At 41.9% G+C, this 23317-nt stretch overlaps 1 protein-coding gene across 1 annotated transcript in view; it reads left to right on the forward strand.

The window, feature by feature from the left end:
• Nucleotides 1-21862, forward strand: part of SLC30A8 (solute carrier family 30 member 8) — a 38884-nt gene extending 17022 nt beyond the window's left edge. Inside the window, exons 3-8 of the mRNA XM_010972681.3 lie at nucleotides 973-1119; nucleotides 4146-4299; nucleotides 8107-8257; nucleotides 9896-10001; nucleotides 12889-13023; nucleotides 14346-21862. Of these exons, the coding sequence (XP_010970983.1) occupies nucleotides 973-1119; nucleotides 4146-4299; nucleotides 8107-8257; nucleotides 9896-10001; nucleotides 12889-13023; nucleotides 14346-14491 (839 nt within the window). The 3' untranslated portion in view covers nucleotides 14492-21862. The remainder of the gene's footprint in view (nucleotides 1-972; nucleotides 1120-4145; nucleotides 4300-8106; nucleotides 8258-9895; nucleotides 10002-12888; nucleotides 13024-14345) is intronic.
• The last annotated feature ends 1455 nt before the right edge of the window (nucleotides 21863-23317 follow it).

Consider the following 23317-nt stretch of genomic DNA (forward strand, 5'->3'; position numbering starts at 1 on the left):
GGGCGTTATTGCAATTATGGACCTTGTATGTAATTCTTTTTAATCATTAGTTGAGACAAGGTGAGCCTGATGACGGGGGGCTGACGACTGACAGTCCCCATCGCTGTGCAGCACACAAGGCAATAAACAGCTCTGGGGAGGACGCATCAGTCAGCAGAGGCTCTCTGCCGGGAAGACGGAGTAAGAGCAATAACTGTCACTGCTCCCAGACAGCAAGCCCTGCTCGAGAAGGAAAAGACAAGGTTGTCCTTTAACTTCTATTTTGGAGGTTGGAGGTCTTTTCTCAAAGGAGAAATAGACAGAAGTAGAGGGAACACGGCAAATGGAGAGAAAAACACGGCAGGTCTCCCATGGCTTGGGTTCTCTTCCTATGCTTTATTGGATTGTCGCTGCATTCAAGAATCTCACTGGAAGGTGCCTGCCCTTCTTACTGCTGCCCCCTATTCGTAACAGGGATCTCAGACCCAGGTGGACAACATAAGTTAGTGGAGCAGAAGGAAGTGGTGAAGACTATGGTAAAATTACAAGTCAAATAAAAGTACATCAGTGGGCCAGACTGTGCCACCTGGTTTACGGGCAAATCCTGCGTCCTCAGCCTGGAGAGCCTTTCCATCCTGGCTTTTACCTCTGCAGCCTCATCTTTCTGTATTCCCCTTTTTGAATCCTTATGCCTCAGTCTAACTGGGATGTTCTTCAAATGTGCCCCCACACTTCCTAATCTCTGTCCCTTAGTTCTCCTTGGAAGAGCCTCTCTTGTGCAATTCATTTCTACATGTTCAAATCCTACCCACTCTCTGTGTCTGTTTCTGTATTTGTCAACTTGGGGAAGAGAGGTGGGTTAAATCAACGTTAAGACCCTTTCTCGTCTTCAGTTCTGTGAGTCTGTGGCATGTCCACCAACCCTGGTGAGTACGCACGTGAATCAAGTTGCACTCTGGGGCCTTAATCCCATTACCACTCTGCACCCCCTAGGTGGGCGCATTGCTGGGAGTCTCGCTGTCCTCACAGACGCTGCCCATCTCTCAATTGACCTGACTGGTTTCCTGCTCAGTCTCTTCTCCTTGTGGCTGTCGTCGAAGCCCCCCTCCAAGCGGCTAACATTTGGATGGCACCGAGCAGGTACAGTACATCAACTGAGCATTAGCATGGAGTAGTGCTGCAGAGTCAAACCAAGGATAAAAATGGAAGGGACAAAACAAAGCCCTGTATGAAAATCCCTTAGAGGCACATCTCTGATGCACAGAGTAAAATAGATGTGAACGTGGGAATGTGGGTTCTCAATGCTAATTCAGCTAACAGCAGATTAATGGCATTACCTCTACTCCAACGGGACAACAGGAACACACACAGCATTTTACCAATCATCCCAGCTCGAGAATCTCAGTATATGGTAACAGCCATGATATTATTCATGAAATTACTCTGCATCTGAGAGAGAGGGCAGGGTAAAGCTTCTGCCATTTTGCAAAGTAAGGCACAGAGAGCCCAAGAGAGTTGGAGAGATTGAAGAGCTTCTGATCAGGGAGAGGGGAGTAGAATTTGGATCTCACTGCTCATACAGCATTAGGCCTTTCAGTGAATGGCTTGGCTGGATACCGTGTTCAATCAGCCATCAACAACAAGAAAAGGAGGAGGAATGGGAAGAGGAGGGAATGAAAGTTGACTTTTCCTCTCTTCTTCGATCTGGTTCTTTCACAGAGTGACTACTTACTCTTTGTAGGAAGGGCCCCAAGTATGATGAGGGTTTACTCTCTGGGAAATTTTTACTTTGGCTTATTTTTACAATCCACTCCTCATTCCAACACACATACCGCCAGTCTACTTCTCCTCCTCTGTATTATTCCTCATATCAGCTGGAGGAGCTTCTGGCTGAATGTGCAAATCATGTGAACAAAGAATTACAATTCCATGTTTTCATCCTGGTTGAGAAAAATCAATGTGAAGGAGGTCTGAGGGTAGAGCTCTGGCCAACATGCTAACACTCCAGCCTTCACCGAAAGGTGCTGCTCAACACACACCATGGTTTGAAGACTGACAACTGCAGACTGTAGTTTTTCAAGCTTAGAATAATAGGAAATTCTAATTTCATACCAAACAATTTATCAAAGTGGGTGCTTTGAAATGCCTTTCCTTTACATTCAGAGAGAGAGAGACAGAAGGCAGTCAACATCAATATAAAGAGCTGGTGACAATGTGATCTGAAGATGCTTTTTAGTCCCCAAAAAGGTGCTACACTTGGAAGACATATACCTCTGGCTGAGCACTTGTTATTTATCTGCACAAATTTTCACATGTACTTTACCCTTTCTGATACCATGGGTCAAAGCCATTTTGTAAACATAGAATGTAAAATACTATCTGAACATTCTCACCCTGGCCACAAAAGTCCATGAGCATTGACAAACCAGAAGACCAGTGCTGTTCAATAGAACTCTCTGCTTCAAGGGAAACGTTGTAGAATGGATAGTAAAATGTGGCCAGTGCTACTGAAGAACTGGATTTTTAATATTACTTACTTTAAACTTAAATAGCCACGTGTGATTGACGGCTACCGTACTAGGCAGCACCTCTACAGACATATAGGTGAAGATCAAAGAGCACATCAAACATGTAATTTCATGGATAACTATGTTTAGGAAGAAGCTAAGTATAAAAATGAGTTTATTTAAAGAGAATGTTAATTCATGCACCCCAATATTCATAGCAGCATTATTTACAATAGCTGAGATATGGAAGCAAGCTAAGTGTCCATCAACAGATGACTAGATAAAGATGTGATACACACACACACACACACACACACACACACACACACACACGGTGGAATACTACTCAGCCATGAAAAAGAACAAAATTTTGCCATTTGCAACATCAATGGACTTGAAGGGTATTAGGCTAAATGAAATAAGTCAGACAAAGACAAATACTGTATGATATCACTTATATATGGAATCTAAAAAATATAACAAGCTAGTAAATATAACAAAATAGAAATAGACTCATAGAAGTAGAAAACAAACTAGTGAGTACCAGTGAGGAGAGGGAAGGGGGGAGGGGCAAAGTAGGGGATTAAGAGGTGCAAACTATCACATATAAAATAAATAGTCTACAAGGATATATCATATAACACAGGGAACATAGCCAATATTTTATAATAACTACAAATGGAACATAACCTTTAAAAATTGTGAATCACTATCTTGTACACCCAAAACATGTAACATTGTATATCAACCACCCCTCAGTTAAAAAATAAGGAGAATGTTAAGTGGCTCATAAAACAGGTGGCATGTGGATACGGTAAAAATCATGAAGTCTAGGAAATAATATGTTATGTTGTTCTGCTTTAAAAGGAGGAGGGTCAAAATTGTGAATGGGCCGACCACTGGTTCACAGAATGTTTCTAGACCGTTGTAGGCTTTTAGAACCTATCCACAACGTTGAGTAAAAGATCAAGGTGAGGTGTAAGAATTCCTAAGTGAGCAAACGTACTTGACACTGCCAGCAGATTGAACACTATCTCATCTTTAAATATTCATGTAAATGCCTCCATTTTGATACTTCTTTTCCTTACGCTGGCTTGTAAAATGCAGTTAGAGTGTTAATATACCATTGAGTTTGCCTCTGTGTTTATAATACGTTGCGTTGGCAAATGAAACTCATTTTCATTAAGCCTCTGAAGTCCTCCCTTTTTACTGTTTTATTCTACAGAAGGCACCGATAATGGGTAGGTTGTAAATGTTTTATGGCAAAATTAAGAGTTTCTAAACACATTTTATTTTTGGGTTTCATTATTTCATCCCTAATAAGTTTCAATCATTTTAGCACCTGTTTAAATTAAAATACCTCAGGAAAACAGCAAGGGCAGGCAGCAGTTAATATGCTTTAAAAATTTGCTGAAAATTACTTAGTAATATGGAGCATAATGAACTCGCATGCTGGCGTTTTATGAATGCAAAATTAAAGCGTCTCATCTTAGTGCTAAAATCCATCCAAACTTTTGCTTTGTGAATCACTGAGTGAACTAGTGTGAAGCTTTTTTTCAATTGGGGGAGAGGGGAGAGCAGTAATGTCTTATGACTCTTGGGGAGGTTAAGGTGATTTACAAACTCTGTGTATGGGTGTCTCTGTGCTTGAATCCCTAGAGATCCTTGGTGCCCTGCTGTCCATCCTATGCATCTGGGTGCTGACTGGTGTGTTGGTGTACCTGGCGTGTGAACGCTTGCTGTACCCCAATTACCAGATCCAGGCAACCATGATGATCATCATTTCAAGCTGCGCAGTGGCAGCCAACATTATGTAAGTCACTCACATACTGCCCATGAAGCTTGTCTAGACATAGATTTATGGGTTTTTGTTGTTATTGTTATCATTTGTTTTTAATCCTTCCACTTGTGACAGTGGTAGAGACCTGATAGAATGTTCAAATGGCTCTAAGACTGAAAATAAGGCTGGTTGTGCTAGTTTAAGTTATAGTGTGTTTTAATATTGGTTTCTAATGGCTACCGTTTTGAAAGCTTCCCATGCATCAGAGACTGCATTAAGATCTTTTGATCTACATTATCAGGCTCGATGTTCACAACACTCATACTTCACACATTAGGAAACTGAAGCTCAGTGAGGTTAAATAAACTGCCTACGAGGTAGCACAGAGCAGGATTTGAATCTAGATCCACCAGACCCAGAATTAAGTTTCTGACCATTCTACTCTTTCATGCAAATTAATGATTCCATGTGAGATGTGACTTAATCCTACTCTGTTTTTGTTGAACACATTATGGGTTCCCAGAGAACTGGGTTGGAAGGGACTTTAAATTTTATTTACTTTAGTTCCCTTTTTACTTTTGAATTCTCTTTTTGCAACATCCCCATAAAATGGTCATTAGTTTCATATATTTTAACAGATTGACAGGGAATTTATTTCTCTCATAAGCCGTCTATCTGAACTTTGCATCATTATGACTGCATGAAAATTCTTCCTTAACCTGTGTTAGACAAACTCTCTCCTTAGGTTCCATCTGTTGGTCCCTTCTCTTATCTGGGCAGTCTTAAATCATTCTTATGGGACATGTGATCATGTCCTACTGGACATGTGATCATTGCCATATCAGCCTGGTCTTCCCAAATAAATTACTTGCTTGCTCATGACAATGGGGTTTTGATCCTTTTTGGTTGATTTGCTCTTTCCTATTTGATAGTCTGATTTGGGGCAACTCTACTTATCTGTCTGTCTGTCTATCTATCTATCTATCAATGTATCTATCTACGTATCTGTGTATCTATCTGTCAATCATCTATCATCTGTGGTAGACAGAATAACGGCTCCTCAAGAATTTCCACATCCCAAACATTGGAAGTTCTGAGTCTGTTAAGCTACATGGTAAAAGGAACTTTGCAAATATGATTAAGTTAAGGATGGATCTCGAGATAGGGACATTATCCTGGATAATCCAGATTGGCCCAATGTAACCACAAAAGTCCTTATAAGAAGGAGGCATGAGATCAGAGGGGAGAAAAGATGCTGCAATACTGACTTTGAAGGTAGAGGAATGGGCTTGGAGCCAAGGAATGTAAGTGACCTCTAGAAGCTGGAAAAGATAAGAAAATGAATTCTCCCCTAGAACCTCCAGAAGGAATATAGTCCTACACACCCATTTTAGACCTCCGACCTCCAGAATTGTAAGATAATAAATTTACATCGTTCAACAGGATTTGTTGATGATTTGTTACGGAACCAATACGAAAGCCACATACTACGTATCATCTGTCTGTATCTTGCAATGCAGTGTGATGTGTGCGATGAGGCAGGTTTACGCATAAAAGTGGAGAAGACAGTGACAGAAGAATGGCATTTTAAAGTGTGTTTTTTTTTAAGAGAGGGCACAAAGAAATATTTGTAATTAGAGAACAGTCTGAGCACGGAATACATTTCTGCAATCACTCTCATGCCCTTGCCTTGTGCCTGCCTCAGTTCCTCACCTCTCAGTTTGCAAACTGTTGCTCAGAATCTTTGAGCCAAACAATTAGAAGAATGGTATTTGATCTGCTGTCGCTGGCTAGATCCCAATTTCCACCCAGTTGACCTGAAAAATGTGTTTCACACTGGCACTGGGTGAAAAAGTATGGGAAGATCAATGCAAATCTATCACTATAGGAGACAAATAAGCCAGAGCACGGTCCTGCTGACTGCGGGTCAATACCGTCATCTTTGCATAAGGAGAGCAACATGTCCGCAGGGCAGCAGGAACAATACACACATGAATAATTTCCTGAGTCACACAGGTTGTGTCGATGCTACATGAAGATGAAGGATGCTCCCAGCTAACTACCACGTAAATCTGGGACCTTGATGAAAGTGTGACTTTCTAAATAGATACCATCCAAATCTTTTTACTGCAACTGCTTTTGAACTTTAACCTTAATATTGCAAGTGCTTTTCATACTTAGACAAGGGAATTGAAAAGCGCTGATTTCCCTGTGCAAATAGGTAGTTATTTATGGATAAGGATACTAAGTGACAAATGTTTTCTCCCAGAACTGGGATTGCAGGTTTCAAGTGCTGCTAGATGCTGTATTGTCTGACTTCAGAGATATCAGAACTGTAATTTGGGAATAAATCTGTTCCTTAGGAAACCAAAAGCAGGACAGAAAGTTCTAATAGAAGTTGCTAAGGGATTCTAGGATGAAGATTATTGACAGAGCCTTCAGGGTACTGCATGCTAAGTTTTCTCTGCCTGAAACATTACCTCCTCTCTTAGCCCATTTAAATATAACCTTTCAAGTCCAGCGCACTGCTTTGTCTCTCTAACTAAATCAGGCTCCTCTGCGCACTATCGGTAGCACCAGGTCTTAACAGACTTAGCATAATTGGAATTTTCCATTCAAGTTTGTCTTTTTAAAATCTCTGCCCTCTCCATTGTACTCAGAGCTACAGTAGGTAGGGGCCACGTCTCTTTGTACCTTTATGTCCCAAACATTTAACAGTCCTTGGCATACAAAGTCTCTAAGTAAGTTGTTTTTTTTTAAATTTAAAATGAATAAAAGAATAAATGACAATATGATGAGGATGCATGGCAGACCTAGAAAGAAAGCCTATTAACTGCCAGGCATGTTAGGCTGTCTGAAGAAGTTTGAATGGTAATTCCTAATTGAGGGTGAAATTCTGCCCAAACACTGACACTCTAAAAAGTATAGATTATGTAATGGCCAAATTTTGGTGGCCAGCAGTCACTCCACTTTGTGATGATAACCTGAGATGTAACAGACACTTTACCTGCAAATAGACTGGGATTCATGCTACTAAACAGTAATTTTTAAAAATCTTTGTTCCAAAATGTACAGAAAGCATTTCAAGGCAAAACATAAGAGGTATTATTCCTGAAGTTGTAGATAAATAGAATTGGGTACATAATTTATAGGGCCTACTACTAATCTCATTGACTCAAACTGGAAATGTTAAATTTTGCAACGTATTATATACACATATAACATTTGTATATATTATAATGCCTTTATATATTTCAGTCTCTTGATAAATAGCTACTTATACATAAACATGGTACTCTCATCATTGGCCATTAGGAAATTATTTCAATTTCAAATTCTCATAGAAATGAACAAAATTAAAGATTAAAAATTTAACCTTGACGAAATTCACCACTTATTTTGTTTCATTCCTTTTTGCTGCTTTTTGCATTTGAAACCAATACAATTAGTTAAGCTCTCACCAAAGCTCAGCTTTAAGCCTAGCTCAGTGCCTGACATTCAGTAGACACTCAGCAAATGATATTTCCCCTCCTCATTGTCAAATACTTGGCTTTTATCTAAGAGGTGATGCTTTCCAGTTTTAATGTGAAACAGAGTAGCATAAGTAGATGGAAGAGAAAACTGAGGTGAATCTTCACCGTCTGTCCGTGTATGAAAAATTTTAAATTCTATGCTACTCTTGTTTTCAAAATTAGTCCAAAATAGCCCATTATAAAGCATTGATGCTTCAACTCTCTGCCTTTTTAGATAATGCAGGCTGTCATCAACTTCTCCATTAATGCTGCATAGGCTTTTAAGGGTTAAGCTCATGTGTGCTGAGAACATTGTCCTCTCTTCCAGACTAAGTGTGATTTTGCACCAGAGACGCCCCAGCCACAATCACAAAGAAGTGCAAGCTAATGCCAGCGTTAGAGCTGCCTTTGTACACGCCCTTGGAGATCTATTTCAGAGCATCAGCGTATTAACCAGTGCACTTATTATCTACTTTAAGGTGAGTATGTTTGAGTTACTTACTATCCAAGTAACTTTGGAGATTAAGCAGATTAGGTGGTACAGAAACTGACCCTCCAATATTAACTTAAAAGAGAGTGGGCAGCTTGTTTGCATACACAAATCACTTTTCAAGGTTTAAATAAACAAACACTCAAAGCCTGAAATCTTAGATTTTCCAAATTCCTAAGCTACATCTTTTACTGTAGGGCTGTCAGTCTTTCAAGAAAGTAGTTCCTTTTGTCATGTGGTTAAGATGGACAGCAATGGAACCACGAATAACTTAGGGTTCTTGGGTTGCACTCAACAGAAGAGATATCTAGCTGACTTAAGCAAAAAATAGATTTACTGGGCTGAAATTTATTGGATGTACGATCTACTCCTGTACAGAAATCAAGGGAAAAGTAAGGGCAACTTTTGGGACCTACATTTCAGAAACTATCCAACTTCTGTTCCAGGCACCATGCTAAGATAAATGTGATTCAACTAATCTTTTTTTCCCTGTTCTTGTCACTCTGCTGAAGATTTATACTTCTGGGAAAGGGAGTCCAATAGACTAAGTTGGGTCTTATATCTGTTGCCTGACTGGGGATGGTAGAGGACCTGACTGATGGCCCTTCCAGTATCACCTGCCATGGGGCAGAGGTAACTTCTTCCCAAAAAGTCAGGGTGTTAATGGAAAGTTAGAATAGATCCTGGGTGGGCCTCTGACCCTAAACAAATATTCACTACAGATCCCTATTTGGTAATACCAAGAACTACCAGCGGTGGGTGAGCATGGAGGCAGGGGGATATGGAGGAGAGGAGTGTTTAGCATCATGATTGTCAGTCAGCAGGGACTCTGTTATTTTTACTAAAAAATGAAAACACGTGCATAAAAATTACAATGGCGTGTCTGAATTCAGTGGAGCAAATACTTACTGAAAGCTTTAAGTTTAAGGCAAAATAGTTCAAAATTGTATGGGTTGCTGGAGTTTGAGAGTGTTCCTGCCAAGGTTACTCTTACTGAGCCTCCTAGAAATACTGAGGCACAAACTTTAGTGGCACAAAACCTCATCAAGGGCAGAATAGCAGGTGATTCACCCTGAGGCCAAGGGCTCCAGCGGTGAGAGGAAGAGAATGAGGCCTCAGTACGTACCCTTTGGACTGTATTAAAGATGCTTGCCTCGAGTGTGTGTCATACTTAGGAGCGAAAGAAAGAAACTAACCCAGTCTGCCAAGACCACGCTCCAGCTGCACCTTGGTCCCAGGCGACCTCCGAGCAGATGACGCTCTGTCTCCTTGTCATAATTAAGGCTGAGAAGTCACTGAATATTGTACAAGTGTGTGTGTGTTTTCACCACATACTCTGGACTTCTATTAATTTGAGAGAAGTTAAATCAGGCCTCTTGGGAGAACACGCAAGGATATTTTTCCCTTTACTTCTTCACTTAGGGGGAAATTACATGGCCTAGAGTCTCCCTTTCTTCAGGCACTGAGAGATGAGCACTTAGAAGAAGGAAGTCTTGCCCCTGAGTTGGCTATTAAGTGTCAGGAGGGTGACTGGGTGAAGGAAGCTTGGATGTTTACTTTGTTTATCAATCAGACTTTTTACATGAGAGGCCTGAATTCAATTAACCGAGGTCCCTGTATTTTCTAGCCAGACTATAAGATGGCCGATCCAATCTGCACATTTGTCTTTTCTGTCCTGGTTCTGGCCAGCACCGTCACTATCTTAAAGGACTTCTCCATCTTACTCATGGAAGGTAGGGGTGATTTAATTATTATTCTCAGCCCCAACGTTTCCTCTTCCCCAGCATCACAGAAGGGAGTGGCCTCAAGGGAGGCTCACTGTTAGTTTGTATAACAGAGAAAATGTAAACTTATAAGGAATTTTTGTGAAAACAGACATTGTCATTTTTATTCACATGGGAATAAATAAAAAGAACTGGCTTCTGTTTCTTTCTCCAAGCAACCGTTAAATGCTACGGCAGAGTGTAAAAACAATACATACAAACACCCGAGACAGACAGTGAGGGAGATAGAACAAAACTAAAAATTTAATCCCAAATAGATGGAAAAGACCTTAGAAAGGCTGCATAAATCTACCCATGGGCAGCATTATAATATATAAACTGCTCCTCAGGCTCGGTCAGGAGTTCTCAAACATTAGTGGTATTAGAACTACTTGGAGGGTCTGTTAAAACACAGATTGCTAGGGCCACCCCACAGGTCCTCAGACAGTAAGGCAGGGCCCCCAGATTTTGAATTTTTAACAAGATGTTGACGCTGCTGGGCCGAGGACTGTTCTTTGAGACCCACTTTTTCATACCGCCTAAGGGGTCCCTACGTGAGGACACTGGAAGCAGCACTTGGAAAATTCAGTCACAACTAGAGGTTTGCATCGTATCAAACCTTCAGATGAGCAGAACAATCCAGGCACTGGCTGAGCGTCTCTTTTCTACACAACACAGAGGACAAAAGGTAGACAGCCTCGGAGGGCACCTGCCTTCACGGCCGCTCGCCCTTCCTTCGCTTGGCATGCACTGCCCAGCACACACTTCAGGGTGTTGTTCCCAGGGGCCCTCTAACTCTTAGAAGGTGATAGCGCTGATCACAGTGAAACAGCAAGTGGAGTCAAACGCCACTGAGTAACCAGTGAACTTCCTCGCTCGGACGGGGACAATGCTTGGCTTGTTACGTCACAGAGGCATCCATTTCCCTTCTTGAGGGCCAAGTGCTGAGCTGCAGCTGATGCTTCTCCCCCTCCTCCTCCTCATTATTATTATTATTATTATTATTATTATTATTATTATTATTATTTATTATTATTATTATTATTAATCATTTAACATTTTTGCCCATGACTCCATGCACATTCTATGGCTAACATGAGAAAAGAACTCCTTTAATTTGTTTCTAGTACCCTGAGCTCTGTGCAGCTCATAGAGTAAAAAATTATGTTGACCAGCTCTTTGTTCTATGAAAGAACACGAAGTGGGACTCAACTGAGCTCAAACTGTAGTGAACTTTCAGTTAGCCCCAAGGAGGAAGCCCCCATGAGCAAGGTTCTTAAATCCTGAAAAGAAGGGTTAAGGATTCCCTCCTCCCTTTAAGTAGGTAGTTCTCGACTAGCTGCTCATTAATAGCATTTTTAAACACACTTACGCCCAGGCTCTTGACGCAGAGACTCTGATTTAACAGGAGCTGGCGCTGACGGTTCTTTTTTTTTTTTTTAAAAACATGCAGCATAGCTTGAGACGACAGAGCTGCCCAGTAGCTGGTAAATCTCAGTGCAATGGTTCTCAGCCTCGGCTGTGCTAGAGCCGCCAAGTGAGCGATGAAAATACTGACGCTGGGTCTTAGCTCCAAGAATCTGCTTTAATTGGTCTTGGGTGTAACCTGGTCAGCAGGACGTCTAAAGTCTCCTCTGATGACACTAATGTGCATCCAAGGTTGACAGCCACTCTGAAAGCATGTATATCTCAGAGCCACAGCCACAGAAATTTTCCTCAGGGGAATTTTAACGGAGCCCAGGCATATTTATTTTTAACAAACACAGCAGGTGTTTGCATATATATGGTTGAAGTGGAAGCTAAAAAGTGGTCATCCTTAGAGATCTCTTCTACAGCATCCTCTTTGGATCATCTTGAGTTGGCAAGGATTTACCTATTGCATCGAATGGCTTCACCTGAGTTGTGCTGGCTGAGTTGATCTTTTGAAAATTTTTAATCAAACTGTTACCTTTTATGATTCTAACCAACCACTGAGTTGGCTTCTCTGTAGCTAGCCAAAGCAAGTGCCCTTCCATTTTCATATCCCTTCATCTTCCATATGAAAATCCTTGCAATGTGTGAAAACGGTGATCCTGCCTCCCTTAGCCTTCTCTTCTCCGGGCTAGACACACCCCAGTTCCTTTAGCCCCAAGGAACAGCTGACTGGCTGCCAGACTCCTCACTATTCCTTTAGAAACAAGGATGACAGTGAAACTATTACATTCTGCGGCCCAGATATTAAACCCCGGCTAATGTACCTAAAATAATAGAGATTCTACAGACTGCGTAATGAGATGGCATTATGATGTTAGGATCCCCCATGAACACAGTCCACCAGGTGACCTGCTGCACAGCTAACACTTGTACAGCATTACAGTTTACAAAGGGCAGAGGTTTTCTCGCTTGCTCACCCAAGGACGCTGTTGACTACACGATGTTATCATCCCTATTTTACTACAAATGTGCTGAGGATCAGAGACATTCCAAGAGCTGGGGAAATTCTCAATAGTTGTAGTCAGAATGCTAACCTGGGATAATCTGATATGAAATCTCACGTCATTTCATTTTGCTTGCCAGATGATTGCGAAGGTAATTGGAAAAAGCACTATTGGCTTATTAACACACCCTGAAAATGAAGAATGGTTAATGTTGCTGATGATTGCACAGAAAATCTGTGAATATTCTTTGTGAACCTTTGATTGACATTAAGACCACTGAAGTAGTCATGTGAATCTGCTTCATAAACATTTGAAATAAGAAGCCATAAGTGGAGAGGGCAAGTTAACATTTTAGTTGGGACACTGCAACCCCAATTAGCCAAGGCAGTGAGCTGGATTTGGTGGAATAACAACAGCCTCCCGCTCTTTCCTCTTGGCAGGTGCGCCTAGGAACCTGCACTACAGTGGTGTGAAGGAGCTCATCCTAGCGGTGGATGGGGTGGTGTCTGTGCACAGCTTGCATGTCTGGGCGCTAACAATGAACCAAGTGATTCTCTCAGCTCACGTTGCTGCCGGTCAGTGAGTTCCTAAACACCCTGGACAAAATTCAGTCCTTGTCCTGTGGAGTCAGTAGTTTCCTTCGTTTTTGTAGAGCAGTCCTTAGTGTCTGTGGCCTGTCGGAACAACTGTAAAGTGTCTTGTGTTACCAAGGGCCTTTGAAAACCTTCCTCCCCCCATCAATGTCATCATGGCAACAGTGATAGGGATGCCAGCCCTTGAGGAGGCTGACTGCAGAGGGTTAGAGAGTAGAACGAAAGGCTCATATGCCACCCAAACTTCAAGGCCTTAAACTCTGTTTGACTGGGTGTCCTATCGTTTAAGTAATAGGAATGAGGTTCACAAGAAATCTTCATTGAGGATCTTTGGTGTGTAAGATGCTCTGCCTCTTATCAAAGAGAGAAAGATGAAGGAGACACAGGTCCCATCCTTAAGGTTCTAAAAAGTTAAAACATGTACTAGTTGGAATTAATGGTGATTCCTTTACTGGATGATTAGAAATTCTGTAACTATGTGAGATAACTCCTAGAATTTGGGATTTATTCTAAAAACTACTTTTTCAAGGAGAAGGTGATTTTGTTCATGATGCATCCTTGGGCCAAGAAAATGAGCACTGCCTCCGGAGACAGCTCAGGCCAAGGGTGATACATGAGGCTGCTCAGAAACCACTGAGTTACTCAGAGGCCAGGTACAAGAAGGGCCATTTCAGGACTGTGCTTTCTCAGACATGCTGATCTTTGCTGGGAGGCTTGGATCTGGCTGCAGGGAATTTACAGCATCCGCTACACCAATATTTCACCGCAAGTGGAAGAGCCTAGTAAACAGTCAGGATGCTATGGAGGCAAGTTTCCAGCCTCCTGATACCTTTTGGGGCAAGAGAAAAGACGGTAGTGAGGGTTGCTGCTCTCAGAAAGGTCTGTGGGAGCTCTAATTGCTTCCTGGTTCCTGTCACTAGCCTTGATATAAATCCTGGTTAGATATAAGGGTGGCCACCCGGAGAACCCTGGCAACTGGTGAGCAGGGCTGCATGAGAAATCATTATTCTGTCACAGCTTTTTCCATGGCTTATCTTACCTTCCATCCTCAGCTCCTAGGAGTGCTGGGCCCCAGAGAGGACTGTGGGCAGGAGTTCCCATGGTGATGCAATGCTCCCCTGCACTAGAATGTCCCCTGCCTTGTCTGTGTGAATGGTTGTCAGAGCCCGTGTGGCTCCTTCTGAGTGCTCAACCTGTGCCCCAGCCCACCAGGTCAAAGACAAAGTACTTGAAGCTGAGATCAGCAGTCGCCCCTGTAAGTGTGTGCAATCAGTGCCCATCTCACTCTGGTTCTTTATCAACAGCAGCCAGCCGGGATGGCCAGGTTGTTCGGAGAGAAATTGCTCAAGCCCTCAGCGGTAGCTTCCCTGTGCACTCACTCACCATTCAGATGGAATCTCCAGCCGACCAGGACCCAGACTGCCCTTTCTGTGAAGACCCCCGGGACTAGCTCAGTCACACCGTCAGCTCCTCAATTTCAACAGGCGACTCCGTGCTGCTCCGCAGTGTCTAAGAAACCAAAGGGAGAAGCCTGAGAAATTCATGATGCAGTACAATGCACATTTTATCCTTCTTTATTTAGCTCCATCCACCATGAATGAAAATGCACTCAGATTCATCAGTCAATTGGATTATCAACCCATCAGTAGCTGTGCTCAGTAACAGAAATGTGTACACAGATGATTCTTGACTGGGGCTGAAATATCAGCTGTTTGTAACTGCAGGTAATAAAACCTCAATAACACATCTCCGGGATGAGCGGGCAAAGGGGAACTCAGGAAAGTCTTACCAGGAATCAGTGGCAAGGAAAGAGTCATAAAATTCTTTCTAGACCACAAAAAGCAAAAAAAAAAAAAAAAAAAAAAAAAAGGAGAGTCAAGACAGGGGTAAAAGGGAATTTGGGGCTTAATACTCCATTACAACATGACCTTCCCACGATGCTGTCACAATTTGGGGTAGTATCTTTCGACTCCCTGTCAACATCACTAGTCACTAAATGGGAGAGAAGTCCCTCTCCTCATCTTGCTTGTACATTATGTTGTGATACGTCTGAAATGACTGAATTACATTTTACTTCTCTCTATAAAAGGCCTGTACAAATGAAAAATTATAAAGCTGCTGCTGTTTGAGTGTTTTCATATGGTGCAGCCTAATAATACAAGAAAACAAAGAGGCACAGAGAGGCAGAGTATTTACCCCCAGTTACATGGAAAATAATTTAGTCCAAGAATTAAGAGAAGAGCTCCCAGGTCTTGAATGCTTATGGAGCACCAACGCTTGTTGAAGTATTACACTGGGCTATTTAGATATGTCCCCTCATTTCATTCTAATGATAACTTTGAAAGGTTGGAATTAATATCATCATAGAATAGATAAGGGCATAAGGCTGATGGAGGTTAAGCACCTTAACTAATGTCATTCATTCATTCATTCATTTAGAAATACTTTTCAATGCAGGCTATGGGCTGAGCATTGGTAAACCAAGGTGACATGGCCTTTGCCTTCATGGAGCTCTTTCCCTTTGGTGGGAGACGGGCACTATACTAGTAAACACCGCCACGAATGTACTACAAATAGCAGCAGAAGGAAGAGGGGCTGATTTAGATTGGGGGAGGTCAATAGAGAGTCTCTCTGAAGAAATGGCATCCAAGTTGAGACCTGAACAAAACGGTAGGTGGTAGCCAAACACACTGTGGAAGGAAGCACATTCTAGAAGAAGCAAGAGAATGAATGGACGCCTTGAGGAAAGAACTGGGTGCGTCTGAGGAACTGAGGAAGGTCCTTGGAGCTGGAGGGTACGAACTGAAGGGGGAGTTAAGGAATATGCAGGACATGAAGCAGGAGAAACCGGCAAATCCAAGTTAGAAAGTAGCTGAAACCCAGAACTATTTTGTCCAAAATCCCATCTATGCTCTCTGTTTGAACAGTTTGGTTTTTTTGTTTTTTTGTTTTTTTTGGCTCTTTCTTTTTGACCAAATAATCGGCATTGACAATCAGCCATTATTTCAGAAGTGCATGCAACCAAAACAGGTCTACGTTCCTCAAAAGACTGGGATGAATAACTTGCTGAGTTTAGAAGTAAAGGACTGACCGTGCTTCGGTAGTGGCACCTGTCTAAGGTGGCCCTGGCTTTGTACCGTCTACACAGGAGTCTGGCTAAAGAAAGAGGAAACCTAAACTAACTGAAGTGGTTGTGTGCTGACCTGCCAAAAGACTGTGCCCCCAGAGACCCTGTGCTATGCCAGTGACAATGGGGATCTGAAAGGGAGATGAGTGTGACAGGGTGGAAACAGGGGACTCTGCAGTAGAGGAATGGCCGTGAGCAGGAATCAGAAACCATGCTGTCCGTCCCATTCTGCTCCCTTTCAGATCTGTGACCTCTAGCTGGTCCTCAATTTCTCTGAGCTTTAGATTCCTCATCTGCAAACAGGGATTATATTTTCATCAGAGGGTTTCTGTTGGAATTACATGGGATAACAAATGTAAATGACAAGGTTTTTGTGTGGTAAAAAGTGAGTGCTCAATAGATATACTTTCCAATCCAGGGTTTCTGAACCTCGGCATTACTGATACTTTGGGCTGGATGACTCTTTGTGGTGGAGGAATTATTCCAACACAATAACAGAATGTTGTTCCGGTGTATCATAGGATGTTAACTCCAGGCTGGCCCAGCCCTGGGCTCTACCCACCAGCTCCCATTAGCACTCTCCACTCCCAGTTGTAATACACACACACACACACACACACACACACACACACACTTATAGGTTAAATGGGGAAAATGGCAGATGACTGGAGCATGGAAGTCTTGGCACTCAAGATGGCTGTCTTTGGACAAGAAGCCAATGGGATAAGAGGAAATAACTTGAGGTCACGATGCCAGATCCACTTCTGTTCACTTTCCAAATCCTCCAACAAGGGGGCAGGAGTATTTAATATGGTTTGTCTGAGACTAGAACCTTCTTTGGACTGGGGTTTACTCCTAGGCAAGGTCACTGTGTCTTATAGCCAGGGACACATGATCTCATTTTTTCTCTTCTTGCCTCCTTGGTAAATAAACCTGGGCAAGAGTGTGTCTCCTTGATCCAGGCCAGGCACGGTTCTTTCCTTCTCTTTTCCAAGTCCCCTGAGCAGAGAACTGAGTGAATAAGTTAGGCCAAGGTCTTCCATGCGGATCCAGTCATCCGTCTCTCCCTCCCACTCCCACTTTACACAGGGAGAATTGAACATACCGGTCTCAAGATTTATGTTTAAATAGTAGAAAGGAAATGGAAGGCTCACTTCAGCCTTCAGCAAAAACAGTGTGTTCTAAACCAGGAAACGTTTCACTGGGTTATTGGATCCTGACTCAGATATTAAGGATGTGGTATTTTTGATTTGAATTCTGCTATTACTTTTTGTATGTCTCTCATCTGTGGAAAATGAAGTAAATTAAAGGTATGAAGGCTTTAGTGGGTCTGGTTTGGAACCTGAACTTCTGTATTTCTTAACACACCGAGAGATGATTCTAAAGAGCAGCCAGAGTCTAGAAGAACCTCCATCAAAGGCGGTCACTAAGTGGGAGTTTCAGACCCCCAGGTATCTACAATTATGTCTTAAACGGTAACCATGGGGATGGGGTATGAAGGGAGCACAGAGAAAGATGAGGACCACAGTGTGGGCGTGGCCATTGAGGCTTCATGTCATTGAGCTGACCGCCAGGCTGGACGCGGAGTTACCTGTGGAGGTTCTCCAGGCAGATGAACGGAAGGGCAGCCCAGGCAGAGGGAAGACTGCATGTAAGTCGTGCTGGTTTTTATCTGCTGGTTTGTAATTTGAAAAGCAGAGTATAGGTGGCAAAGAAAATGTTCAACTCCGTGATGTTTAAAACGATGTGATTTTTGCTACTTGATCATTATGAGTATCAGGGGGAACAGGAGCTCTATCCTGGATGATTTTTATGTCATTGTCAGCATCCAGGAGGGTGCTGGAAACCCAGCAGGCATTAATAATTGCTGAGGCAATGACTCTGGGGCCATATGTGGGCCTTACCATCATTTTTCATTCACATTTGTATTTTTCTGAAATTTCGAGGGCCAAGAAAACATTGACTTTGACTGAGGAGGTCACATCTGTGCCATCTCTGCAAATGAGCCGGCACCGCTGATACAGCTACTCAGTATTCTGCGGGCGGCTCGCCCTGCCTGGTGGAGACACACAGACATGTCCCCTACCTCAGAAGGCACGTTTAGCGACCAGAATTAGAGCCACTCAGGCTCCTAGTGTCTCTTGCCTCAGCTGGCTCTCAAAATGGAAGGGATGGTTCACGCCAACTCATTTCTCCTGTCTCAAGGGCCACTGAATGGTTCCGCTTTTCTGTATTTTGTGCAGGACAGAGCTCTTCAGACCAGATGACCTGGCAAACACAAGTTCCAGCGTCACTGTCTGCTCTGTTTTGTTTTTGAAATCACGTTAATCTTTGATTTTATGTCAGAAACACATTGAAGGCTGGGTCATCGTTAGGCAGAGGGATTTGTATGTCAACCAAAGGGACTGCCGCAGGGCTCCCGGTCCTTTCTGATGTTTCACTGAAATTCTGCTTCTTTAGTCAACTAGGTGGAAAAGTCGGGATGGTAGGTGTTTTTGTGTAAAAGTCAATACAATCTGAAAGGGAGTTTTCAGGATCCGAGATCAAAGAGCAGCTGCCGCCACGAGGCTTCACGCACCAGGCATCAGTGTGGAAGGCCTGCTTCTCTTCTGCCTCCTCCTTGGCACGGTCAGAAAGAACTCCAGGCCACTGAAGTTACTGGAATAGTGTAGTAGAATTCTTCACTTTGTGGCATTTGAAACATTACTTCTCTGGCTATTGAAACATTAATGCTGTTTCATCCCTTTCAAAGCCACACGCTTTATTCTTCAGAATACTAAAATCAGGCCAACTCTGCTATCGTGCTTCATCCTTAACATGCTTCTCTGTCATCCAGCACGCGGTCAAGATTTATCTAGGGCTCTATGGTGATGTTAGGGCCCATAGAAGAAATTTATGTGCTCCGTATGTTTGGTTACAGATGGGAAATGGGAATGTTGAAGGGCAGGGCAGGAGGAATGCTTACACTCTGAACATCAGTTCTGCTGACTGCCCGAGTATGAGCCTTAGTTCTCCCCTTTATTAGCTCTGTGACCTCGAGCTAGTTACTTAAATGCTGTGTCCCTGTTTCCTGATGAGTAAAACCTCCCTACTCAGATGTCAGAGAATTTAATACATGAAGAAATTTAAAGAGGTTGGACCTGTGCAGAGCATGAAGTTAGCACTCAGTAAATATTAACGGCAATTTCTTGTTATGCACAAAGTGAGCATGTACATGTGTGTGCACGGAGATTTGTATCTTGCCAACTTTGAAAAGGTTTAGAGTCATCCACACACTCCCCCAAGAGAGTGGCAAAATTATTGGTGAGAATTAAAGGGCCCTTCCTCTCACATGGGACAACTGGGACTTGCTGAGATAAAGATATTTATCAGAGAGAGCTTTACCTAGTAAGTGAATCCCGGATTCATTAAAATAAGTCCCTTTCTGACATGCTCTCAAAACTTCTATTTTTACCTTTGAAGTAAAAGCTGAATGAGTCACTCACGGTGCCTTTATTTGCAAAGTCTAACTGTCCAGTTCAATGAAGGCAGAGTCACAGACCTCCCAGACCTCTGACCCTGTTCCTGTGAAATATCGCTTCCTTGGTTTCCTGGCTTCTCTTTCTCTCATGTAGCTGCAACTTGCTCTAACCAGGTCCTTTTTTTTTTTTTTTTTTTCCTGCTGGTCTCTAAATTGTCATTGGCATATTCGGATAATTCACTTATCTGTTAAATTTTGTAAGCCAACAAAGGCCTTGAGCACTCTGGTATCCAAAAAAAAAAGTGCCCCTGGGCATACACATTTTATAGATTCTTGGAGAATGCTGCTCTCCAGCTCCATCCCCACCTAGTGAAACAGGAGCCAGAAAACCCCGCAAGGAGACAAACCTCACTTTCTGCAGTTAGCTTTCAAGTACCTTCAGGAAATGATTTTCTCAGCTCATCTCCTCGTTTTGGATAGCAGGGCAGTCTGCTTACATGACTATTTACAAAAATCATTAAAGGCACCAAGCAAATGTTGTCTTTGAATACCCACATCCCCAGTTTTACAAGTCCTGCGCCGCGTGACAGTGAGGAAAGCACTTAATAGTCCAGGGCAGGTGGATGTTAAGAAGGAAAAAAAAAAGGTGACCATATGTGATTCAGTTCCCTCACTTTCAGATTTCACACTTAACGTTTGTCATTCTGTTACTGGGCACCTGTTTAAATTCTATTTTGAAATGTTAATGTATGTTGAAAACAAAATCAGGAAAAGGAGCTTGGGTTAAGGCATTGTCTTTTGATCACCAAAATCAGGAGAGAAAATGTTTCTCACGACGCCAGTCAGGACTGAGATGAGGATACACACGTCCACTCACAGTCTTTTATTGGAGGGAAGAACCCATTTGGGGAGCAGATCGGTCTAAGAGAGATCAAAGGTGATCTAAGCATCAGAGACCCTTTTGACATCATCCCAGTCATTGCAGTGAAACCCCAGCAGGGGAAGAGGATGGTGGTCAGAGGCAGTGGTCGCCCTCGACAGTCGCAAAAAAATCAAACACACTTGTGCTTCTTTAACCATAAAGGCCAGGAAGTGACCAGAGATGTCAGGCTGAATTGCACTCCTTCCAGGTGTGTCAAGCAAGCCCCAGGAGACAATGTATCAATATAATTGCCCTGTATTTCCTTTCTTCAAAGAGGTACCAGTTTGCTGAAAGCATAATTGTCCTATTTGCAGCCATTAAAACCATGTGGTTGTTGTACACAGTCCAATGGTACCGTCAAATGCTATTTCCCTAGATCTGTAGAGTTGAGGAGTGTTTGGGGTACTACAGAGGAGGAAGGGGTGCCAGCTGTGCTGAGATATCGTAAACTATAGTGAGTTAGCCTACACAATAGGATCAGCATCAGATGTGACTTTGGGGTCTTGTTTGAAGTTGAACTGCATTCTTCAAATGGGATTCAGTGGGAACTTAATAAACTAATGCCCTGTTTCTTTTCCATCTCCTCTCCTATTTTTTACAGAGATGAATAGGGGATTTTACTTGACAGGTGCATGGGATTTATTAAAAAAATTTCTGTTACTGTCCCGTTCTCCCCTCCAAATTTGTCTCTGACATGGCAGAAGTCCAGAAAAATGAGTACCCTGTGTGGACATTTCATTAAAGCAATACATTCTATGAATAATTAATAGCCCAGAAAGATGAAGCCTCCTTTTCTGGTTTCTACTTTCTCGTAGAGTTCGGAACCTTGTATGAATTTGGATAGGGGAAGGACAGTTCAGCTTTCCCTGGCTCAGTAAGTCCTGGATTCATAAACAAGAAGCAAATTCTCTTTCCATTCAATCTCCAATCCTTTATAAACCATGGAGAAGATTTTTCAGGATCTTAGATGAGACTATCTTTAATGTTGACCAAAGAGAAAATTCTGAGGGAAGCACTGTGATCAAGCACAGCTCATGAGGACATTAGTTTTCTTCTTATTATTGTCATAATTTATATTATTTTGATAGCTTTTAAACACCCTAGACTCTACCACTTATACCTCAACTATGGAGAGTGTTCTATCTGGCTATAAACATTTGCATAATATATACTTCAATATAGAGATTTTAAAGAAAACTTCTAATTCCCCATCTTGAAACTTTCATTAATTCATTAACTAGTGTAATTCATTTTTTCCAACTGATTTTACTAATACTTATTGATCAAGTAAGGCACACATCAGACACATGTAAGGGAGTGTGATACTGATGTAGATACATTTATATTAGTCAAGAAGATTTTTATTTATATTATGGATTAAGAAATGACCGAATATCTAAACCCTGGAGGTCCTGAAAAAATCCTAATACTCACATGCTAGGTATCAACTCTGAGAAGTAAACACACCTGCATTGCTCTCCCTTTAAAAATGTATTTTATGATGGTATTGCTCAGGTGCAGTCAAATCATGAGATTAGTCACATTTCCTAATGAAATTTTACTGATGGTTCTAGAACTTGGTGAAGTATTTCACTTCACTTTTTTCTCCAGTTACTGAGATATCAGTGCTTCTCACTGTACAATAGCAATTACTGGACAATGACTTGAGGGTCAGATGAGCTTGGAATGTGAGTGCTGGAATATAAAAGAATGAAACACTTAGGAATAAATTTAACCAAGGAGGTAAAAAAACCTCTACCTTGAAAACCATAAGACACTGATGAAAGAAACTGAAGAAGCCACAAATAAATGGAAAGATATCATGTGTTCATAGATTGGAAGACTCAATACTGTTAAAATCCCTATATTATCCTAAGTTATCTACAGATTCAGTGTAATTTCTATCAAATTTCCATCAAATTTCCATTGACATTTATCACAGGAATAGAAAAAAAAAAAACAATGCTAAAATTCATGAGCCACAAAAGACCCTGAAAAGTCAAACTAATCTTGAGCAAGAACAAAGCTGTAGGCATCACACTTTCTGATTTCAAAATGTGTCACAAAGGTCCAGTAATCAATAGTATGGTATTGGCATAAAAACATACATATAGCCCACCACAACAGAATAGAAATCCCCCAAATAAATATATGCATTGATGGTCAACTGAGCTTCGGTAAGGTGCCAAGAACACACAATTGGGAGAGGACAGTCTCTTCAAACGATGGTGTTGAGAAAACTGGAGATCCACATGCAGAAAAAAGAAATTGGACCTTTATCTCACAATATATACAAAAACCAACTCAAAATGGATTAAAGAGTTTGAGATAAGACCAGAAACTGTAAAACTATTTGAAGAAAAAAAAATAGGAAAAAAGGTTGACATTGGTTTGGTAATAATTTTTTTGGATATAACCCCAAAGGCAGTTATAATGTAAATTTGTAGGACCGGACAATATTTGGAAAGTATTTATAGCCAGTTGCATTGAGATAATGCATATAAAATGCTTAGCACAGTGTCTGGTATGCTAGGACATTATCCCAGATAATAAGTGTAAATTCCTTTCTTATTGTGCACAGAAATACAATAAACTGGGAACGTGGAGACGGGTGGAGAATGGCATGCAGGAGAGAGAAGGTAAGACGTAGGGGATAACAGAGTAAAACTGACTCATAAGCCATGTGTATCCTGGATGGAGGACATGGAGATAATGTGATGCAAGTTTAATAACAGACAGCCGTCTTCCTCCACACTTAGCAAAGTCA

The sequence above is a fragment of the Camelus bactrianus genome, chromosome 25 (genome assembly GCF_048773025.1).
Source record: "Camelus bactrianus isolate YW-2024 breed Bactrian camel chromosome 25, ASM4877302v1, whole genome shotgun sequence".
Classification (NCBI taxonomy): Eukaryota; Metazoa; Chordata; class Mammalia; order Artiodactyla; family Camelidae; genus Camelus; species Camelus bactrianus.